General features: G+C 44.7%; 1 protein-coding gene across 1 annotated transcript; it reads right to left on the bottom strand.

Moving 5' to 3' along the window:
- Positions 1-7,141: 7,141 nt before the first annotated feature.
- On the bottom strand, positions 7,142-8,184 carry LOC123175189 (senescence-specific cysteine protease SAG39-like). Its single transcript, XM_044590165.1, has 2 exons — positions 7,731-8,184; positions 7,142-7,632 (listed from the first exon to the last, which is right to left on the bottom strand). Exons 1-2 carry the CDS (start codon positions 8,182-8,184, stop codon positions 7,142-7,144), a joined length of 945 nt encoding a protein of 314 aa, XP_044446100.1.
- Positions 8,185-9,078: the final 894 nt, after the last annotated feature.

Genomic DNA, 9,078 nt, shown 5'->3' with positions numbered 1-9,078 from the left:
TTTTTTTTGTTCTGTTTTCTGTTTTGTTTTGCCTTTTCTTTTATTTGTTTATTTCCTTTTCTGTTTTATTTCATTTAAAGCATTTAGGCATTTTATAAAAATGTGATTTCTCCACCATAATTACTAGTGTATTATTTAGAACCCACTGAACATTTTTGTTTGAATTTTTGAAAACTTTTATTTTCCACTTTTAAATTTAATTGAAGTTTGAACTAGGAGTTTGACAAGGTTGTGGTTCAAATGTGATCAAGCCCTGTTTAGCAACATGATTAGCTTAATCACAGGGGGTTACTATAGCATGATTCTCAGAGTGTTACATGGATCAAGCAAAGAAAGGGTTCTTGCCTATGTTACAAGGTGTGAAGTTCAGTCAGACTCAATGCCCGACCACTGCAGAAGATAGAGAGAAAATGAAGGTCATTCCCTATGCTTTAGCCATAGGTTCTATCATGTATGCAATGCTGTGTACCAGACCTGATGTGTGCCTTGCTATTGTTTATCAGGGAGGTACCAAAGTAATCCAGGAGTGGATCACTGGACAACGGTCAAGAACATCCTGAAATACCTGAAAAGGAACAAGGATATGTTTCTCATTTATGGAGGTGAAAAAGAGCTCGTCGTAAACGGTTACATCGATGCAAGCTTTGACATTGATCCGGATGACTCTAAGTCACAAACCGGATACGTATTTTTTTTGAATGGTGGAGCTGTCAGTTGGTGCAGTTCCAAGCAAAGTGTCGTGGCGGGACCTACGTGTGAAGTGGAGTACATAGCTTCTTCAGAAGCGGCAAATGAAGGAGTCTGGATGAAGGAGTTCATATCCAATCTTGGTGTCATATCTAGTGCATCGGGTCCAATGAAAATCTTTTGTGACAATACTGGTGCAATTGCCTTGGCAAAGGAATACAGATTTCACAAGAGAACCAAGCACATCAAGAGACGCTTCAATTCCATCCGTGACCAAGTCAAGGAGGGAGACATAGAGATTTGCAAGATACATACAGATCTGAATGTTGCAGACCCGTTGACTAAGCCTCTCCCACGAGCAAAACATTATCAGCACCAAGACTCCATGGGTTTTAGAATCATTACAATGTAATCTAGATTATTAACTCTAGTGCAAGTGGGAGAGTGAAGGAAATATGCCCTAGAGGCAATAATAAAGTTGTTATTTATATTTCCTTATATCATGATAAATGTTTATTATTCATGCTAGAATTGTATTAACCGGAAACTTAGTACATGTGTGAATACATAGACAAACAGAGTGTCACTAGTATGCCTCTACTTGACTAGCTCGTTAATCAAAGATGGTTAAGTTTCCTAGCAATGGACAAGACTTGTCATTTGATGAACGGGATCACATCATTAGAGAATGATGTGATTGACTTGACTCATCCGTTAGCTTAGCACGATGTTTGTTTAGTTTGTTGCTATTGCTTTCTTCATAACTTATACATGTTCCTATGACTATGAGATTATGCAACTCCCGAATACCGGAGGAACACTTAGTGTGCTATCAAACGTCACAACGTAACTGGGTGATTATAAAGATGCTCTACAGGTCTCTCCGATGGTGTTTGTTGAGTTGGCATAGATCGAGATTAGGATTTCTCACTCCAATTGTCGGAGAGGTATCTCCGGGCCCTCTCGGTAATGCACATCACTATAAGCCTTGCAAGCAATGTGACGAATGAGTTTGTTGCGGGATGATGCATTACGGAACGAGCAAAGAGACTTGCTAGTAACGAGATTGAACTAGGTATTGAGATACCGACGATCGAATCTCGGGCAAGTAACATAACGATGGCAAAGGGAACAACGTATGTTGTTATGCGGTTTGACCGATAAAGATCTTCGTAGAATATGTAGGAACCAATATGAGCATCCAGTTTCCGCTATTGGTTATTGACCGGAGATGAGTCTCGTTCATGTCTACATAGTTCTAGAACCCGTACGGTCCGCATGCTTAACGTTCGATGACGATCGGTATTATGAGTTTATGTGTTTTGATGTACCGAAGGTAGTTCGGAGTCCCGGATGTGATCACGGACATGACAAGGAGTCTTGAAATGGTCGAGACATAAATATCGATATATTGGAAGGCTATGTTTAGACACCGGAATGGTTCCGGATGAGTTCGGGCATTTTCCGGAGTACCGGGAAGTTACCGGAACCCCCCGGGGAGTGTATGGGCCTTATTGGGCCTTAGTGGAAAAGAGGAGGCGGCCAAGGTGGGGGCGCGCCCCCCCCCAAGCCCATCAAATTGGGGTGGGGGGGCCTTTCCTTCTCCCACTCTCCTCCTTCCTTCCTCTCCTACTCCAACTAGGGAAGGGGGAATCCTACTGCCACCGGGAGTAGGACTCCCTTGCTGGGCGTGCCATGAGAGGGCTGACCCTCCCCCTCCTCCACTCCTTTATATACGGGGAGGGGGGCACCCCATAGACACACAAGTTGATTGTTTAGCCGTGTGCGGTGCCCCCCTCCACAGATTTTCACCTCGGTCATATCGTTGCAGTGCTTAGGCGAAGCCCTGCGTTGGTAGCTTCATCATCACCGTCATCACGCCGTCGTGCTGACGAAAATCTCCCTCGACGTCAGCTGGATCTAGAGTTCATGGGACGTAATTGAGCTGAACGCGTGCAAATCGCGGAGGTGCCGTACCTTCGGTACTAGGATCGGTCGGATCGTGAAGACGTACGACTACATCAACCGCGTTGTCATAACGCTTCTGCTTTCGGTCTACGAGGGTATGTAGAAAACACTCTCCCCTCTCGTTGCTATGCATCACCTAGATGGATCTTGCGTGTGCGTAGGAGAATTTTTGAAATTACTGCGCTCCCCAACAAAGAGTGAGAGTGGAGTGGAGAGGGGAGAGTGAGGGACAGCCGGTTGGAGAAGATAGGCTGGCTTTAACAGTAGCGCACGTTAGGACAAAGCGCTACTGCTAAAGTACATTAGCAGTAGTGCGCTTAAGGAAACGGTGCTACTACTATACCTAGTCTGGAGGCAACGCCGTGGCAATTGTAGTAGTAGTGTACTATTCGACTAACGCACTACTGCTACTTGGATATCAGTAGCGAGCTTTTCTAAAGCGCGCTACTGCTAAGTAGCAGTAGCGGGTTGTTTAAACCACGCTGCTGGTAAGATTCTGTGTATAAGGTTTTTCCTAGTAGTGTGAGGTTGGTCAAACGAGATATAACGCCCATGATCGAGACTAAGAGCATGCTTAGCTAAACTATGTGCTTCATAATTCACAACGTGACTTTTAAAAGTAAAATTACAAGTAAAAAACGACACTTGAAGTTTGATTTCATTGATGATAGCTCCATAGCTTCCCTTCGCGCCTTTGATGATGTCATTCACTGCTTGCTGGGAGTCGGAAACTATAACAAAATTCTATTGATGCAGGTCCATCGCTAGCGCCAGTGCCTCCTTGCATGTGATCACATCAAGAGTAGCTGGGTCATGTAATCCATCGACTACTAAGCTTGAACTCCCCAAATAGTTTCCTCCACTATCTCTGCACACTGCTACAGCCGGTCCATCTTAATTCCAATATTTTTTATCTACTTCAAAATATTTCTCCAAAAATCACTGTTCAATTTCGAGAACTTTTATTTCTGCACAAAAACAACACCATGATAGTTCTGCTGAAAACAACATCAGTCCGAGTTAGTTTCACTCAAATGATGCAAATTAGAAGAAAAAACAAGAGCAAAAGTGTTTGAAAAAGTAGATACGTTGGAGATGTATCAACTCCCCCAATATTAACTTATTGCTTGTCCTCAAACAATTCAGTTGACAAACTGAAAGTGATAATGAATTTTTTTACAAACTCATTTGCTCTTGTAGATGAACATAAACATACTAGTGATCATATTTCAACAAAAATCAGAGTAACCATCTATATGATAACAATTAGAAACCACATTTACTCATATCAATAACATAACCTACTAGTGAGCAATACTACTATATCCATTCTATGAGTTATCCCCAAAGCTATTACCACGAATAAGAAAACATATGGGAACACCAAAAAACGGCGGACAAACTAACAAACAGAGATAACTACCCCTGGATCATTGCAAGTGCTTGTTCATACTGGCCACACTTAGACACGACCATGGTGCCGAAAAAGGTCAAGTGTGAACGTTGGTATGGGCCGTGAGGGGAGAGTAGTGCGGAGCAACAACGCGATGTCAGCATCACTCCGTCGAGGCGCATCCCTTCGCGTCAAGTTTGCTGCACATATGGACTCGATACAAACGAGAAACTGGTTTGGTCTGAGCCTTCTTAGATGTAGGTCCTTATCACGCATGGATCCAAACCCGGGCCCTTCTCCTGACTTTGATGCCATCGGTGGGAGGCTGTTGCCATTGTCTCGCATGGGAGGTTGTTGTCAGCGTTGGCCAACCAACATGTATTGCTGCCAGAATTGGGTACACTATATTTTCATAATGTTTAATTATATAAAACATGAATATTTGGATTAAAAACATGAGAACTGAAACTGAAAATACATATGATTTATTGTATTTGATTATTGCGTAATATAAAAATTGTTGAATCTAAGTGGTATAATCATTTTGATATGGGATAATTGGTTTTATACCCTTAGTTGTGTCTCCCTCGTCAGGATTGCCCCTAGTTTCTGAAAACACGTGGTCTTCTCCAACCCACTTTAGCATCTTTTGCTTTTGCCCTTTGACCATTTGATCGTCACTTTGAAAACTAATTCATACTAAATAAGAGAAATGCAAATAATATATCAAAATATTTGGAAAAACATCACCTATATGTCAATGTCAATTGCATTCCTGACAAAAGTGTTGGTAAGTGCCCATCCGAGTTTTAGCTCTTATCACACCACCATGAACAGTAAAACCTAAAAAAACAAAAAAAAAATCAGAAAATAAGTTGGTGGCAAAGAATGACAATTGTTTTAAGTGGTTGCCAAGTTTCAACAGGGAATGACATTCGTGGAAGTCGTGGCAAAAAAAAAATTCTAGGTCAAACTTACCTTTTTTGTCACTTTCAGAAGTTATAGTTCCAAATTTTGAGAATTCTAGGCCAAACTTTCAGTACTTTGAACGTTCGGAAAATGTGAAAACCTTCAAAAGTTTCTCATTAAAAATTTAACAATTTTTAGAACTTTTCAAAGTTCAAAACTTTCATAGCATTCAAAAATAGAAAAAATTTGAACGTCCTAAAAAACCATCTTCTTGAAATTTTGGAACTTCATTTTTTTGGAATTTCCATGAAAGAAAAACAAAGTGAAAATTTGGGTCGCATGTGCACGCCCTACTAGGTGAGGGTAACACTTGTGTGTGTGTGTTTGGTGGCTTCATGTCCGTTGCATACATGAGTTCAGTGACTTCATGTCGTGTGTCCGCTACAAGCATGAGCTCTCCCTTGGAGCGTGTTGTCCAAATTAGATCTTGGATTACTTGTCTATCCGCATATCAAAAGACCGACATAAAATATTTTCTTTCTATCTTTTGAGTTCTTTTTTCTTGCAATTTTTTGGGCAGTTCTTCTGATACTAGAAGGGTTCGACGCGCTTTGCTACGCCATTGGTGTTGTTGGGTTTCTTAAAAAAAGATACTCTCTGTGTTTTAAAATATAAGGTGTATTACTTTTTAAAAAGTTGAACATTTTAAGTGTGGTCAAATTTTTAGAGAAATATATCAAAATTCATAATATCAAATAAGTATGATTAGATTCATAATGAAATGAATTTTCATACCTTCTCGTTTAATGTTGTGGATGTCAATATTTTTTGCTCTAAACTTGGTCAAAGCTAATGCCCCTTATATTTTGGAATTGATGGAATATTTAGTTTGGCGGGGGATGATGGAGTGTGTTTTATTTTTATTTAATAATGTTGTGATTTGGTGGGCTTTCCGCGGTGTGATTCTGTGTTATCCACTAGCTAACCTATATTTATGTGAGGAAATTTCCGCGCCGGTGGTGATAGAGGCAAAGGTCCTCATCAGGTGGTTTCATGTACTATATTGGGGCTACATTATCACATAGTGGCGCCTCTTTTTTCTAGATGGTGGGAGGGTGCACGGGGTTGATATGTTTTTATATGCAGGTTGCTGATGATTGATCTAAATAATCGTTGACCCTGTCAAAATTGTAAACCAAGTCTGAAATTGAATACCTCAATTAAATGAAAGAACTTCAAAATTAGGGAACATAGTGATTTAAGAATTGAATAGGAGAGCTCTCCGATAAATTGTTGACCCGGTCAAAATCGGTAGACCCAATTCAAAATGAAAGACCTCAATTAATTATGATGTCTTAAAATTAGAAAAGATAGTGTATAGTATTAAAGAATCGAATGAGATAGTTCTGAGAAATTGTTGACCTGGTCAAAATCGGATGACCCAATTCTAATTGCAGACCTTAATTGAATGTGGGCTCTATAAAATTAGGGAGTTTAGTGTTATAGATGATAATATTTTAAGGTAGCATATCCTACTGTTTTTGATAAAAAAATATGGCTCCTGTAATGAAGTAAAAGGACAAGAATATAGATAATGAAGATTTGTGTTGGGTCGTGAGAGGAAGAAGAACGTGCCTGAAAAAAGACGAAAAGGCGGGACATGGGAAGAACATTAAGAATGTGTGTTCGATTGAATCAGAAAATTTTATTTTCATAGAGATTCTTCCAAGTTCATACTATTACGTAGGCGAATGCATCTTTCGTACGAGGATCCATGCATGCGTTCAATGTTCATTATTCAAAATCCACTTCTTTTCCAAAAAGATTCGAAATCCACATATACATCATAGTGTAGCTAGCTGATAAACCAATACTCGATGCTGGATGGACTGATGTAGTACAAATGTTTATTTTCATATAGTACAAGCTTACAAATTTGTGGTATTACATAGGCAAATGGATCTTTTTTACAAGGATCCATGCTTTATTCAGAAAGTAAATCCGTATATACTGCATGGTGCTGATAAACTATAGTACTCGATGATGCATGGACCGACTGATGTACAGTAGTAGTGGTGTTTAAGAGCCGTCCATGGTCGGGTAGTAGGCGTAGGTGGCCATGCCGCAGTTGCCGCCGTTCCCGCGCGTGAGGCGCATGTAGCCCCCCTCGCCCCACCCCGTCCCTCACTGGTTCTTCACCATCCAGTACGCCTGCCCGCCGCTGTCCGTCCCGTAGCCCACCACCGTCACGCCGTGGTTCAGGTTCTGTCCACACGACGAGCTGCCGGTGTACACGCCCCTCATATAGTGCTGGAAGTCACGGTCAGCCTCCACGGGCACGGCCACCGGCAGTCTGGCCGCGAGCTCCTGCAAGGTGCCTTCGTCGCCGTGCAGTTCTACCATTCGGGGGGCGCCGATGGAGGCGGCCGAGTTTGGGCTGGCGCTGCTGCTGCGGCACGCGCCCTGCTGGCCGGTATACGCGTAGGATTCCTCTGGCTGAAGGCCGCCGCTCGAGGCGACGTAGCTTAGGGCGGCATTGATGTCGCCGCCGTTGCAGGAGTTGGCGCCGCCCGTGCAGTCCAGCACCTGCTGCTCTGACATGGAGATGAGGTTGCCAGTGGCTATCTTTACGAGCCCCTCCGTCGCCGCTACCGCCGCGAACGCCCAGCAACAACCTGTACGTGTATATTCATTTGGGAACTTTGGCTTATGCCACGGCGTTACATTAAATTAATATATGCATGCATGCATTGCAGGAGCTGTAGATTCTTACCGCATGAGCCTTGGTTCTTGACTTGGGTGACGGCACCCGCGGCCCTCCAGTCCACGCTGTCCGGCGTGGAGTCGAACTGAGCATTGGACATGTTCACCGCGGCCACCGGCGTGCTGTCCACGCCGTGCTGGTGGCGGTACCCGAGGTGCTTCTCCGCGAACTCTTCGCTGGTGAGGTCCGAGAACTGATTGAGGCCGAGCGTGTATGTCCGGTTGCCCGCTCGATTGACAGCCTCGACGTGCCGCGCGTTGGCCGCGAACACCTCCAGCCAGCGTAATTTCTCGGCAGCGTCCGTGTACTCGCGCCCGAACTTGGCCATCCACCGCTCGTGCCGGGCGGCCAGCGCGTCCCCTCGCGCCGCGGCAGCACTGACAAAGGCGGTGGCGGCCGCAAGCACGAGCAGAAGCGCAAACAGTGTGCCGTCGAGGCGGCGCGAGCTGTGAGTCGACGCCATTAAGCTAAGCTATATAATTAGTTGCTTGCTTCTTCTTGCAATGCAATGGTTTACGAGCTACTAAGCACGTAGCAACCATGCTGCCGGCGCTTCTATTTATAGGAGCGGGCATGGCGAGCAAGACGGGGCATACGAGCGGATTCCATACTTTTCGTCCATGGATCCGCGTTCAAACGCCGAAGTCGAACGTACGTATTGAATGGGAGTCCATGGATGTTTGTATCCGACGACGGTGGTTGTTCTCGTCACTCTGTATACTCTTCTCCTACTTCTCCAAGGTTTTTCTTGTTTGCCGGATGGTGCGGCAAAGTGCTCTATCCACACCGTCGCACACGCACAGAGCTGGAGTACGTTGCTGCCTAATCGAAATTGACCGGATCAGCGTGCAGTTTCGCATATAGTTTGGCCGATGTGTGGTTGGATTTCAAGTTTGGTTTACGCCATCTACAGCCGGACCTCTTAAACCCGCCTCATACGTCCGTGCGGGCCGCCTGTTCATTGTCCGGCCATGAAATTTTTAACCCACATGGACCCATCAAACGGCCCTTAAACGCCCGGGCTGACTGGCGCCCCCCATATCCAGCCCAAATACGGGGCGGATATGGGGCGCCCGGGCACGTCAGCCACGTCGGACCCGAAAGTCCGACCCCACCCCAAAGTGCACCAAATCCACCCCGAAGACCAGCCGGATCCATTTGCTATCTCCTCTCTTCTTCCTCCTCCGCACCGTCCGTCTTGCGCTCCGCCGCCACGGCCGCTCCGCAGCCATTCCCAGGCTCTTCGCCGCCAGCTCCGAAAGAACCCTCCCGTCCTCGCCGCGGGGGACGTCATTGCCGGCCCGGACACTACCGTGGTACGGTCGGCAACTCTCTGGCTCCGCCACTTTGCAACAAT

The sequence above is a fragment of the Triticum aestivum genome, unplaced genomic scaffold (assembly GCF_018294505.1).
Source record: "Triticum aestivum cultivar Chinese Spring unplaced genomic scaffold, IWGSC CS RefSeq v2.1 scaffold24995, whole genome shotgun sequence".
Classification (NCBI taxonomy): Eukaryota; Viridiplantae; Streptophyta; class Magnoliopsida; order Poales; family Poaceae; genus Triticum; species Triticum aestivum.
Note: the sequence above shows the minus strand (reverse complement) of the source record. Positions and strands in the feature narration are given on the sequence as shown.

Excerpts from the sequence above, each read along its gene's own strand:
- LOC123175189 (XM_044590165.1), bottom strand. The coding sequence starts at position 8,184 with ATGGCGTCGACTCACAGCTCGCGCCGCCTCGACGGCACACTGTTTGCG. Across the intron at positions 7,633-7,730 it reads CAAGAACCAAGGCTCATGCG|GTTGTTGCTGGGCGTTCGCG; the intron begins GTAAGAATCTAC and ends ATACACGTACAG.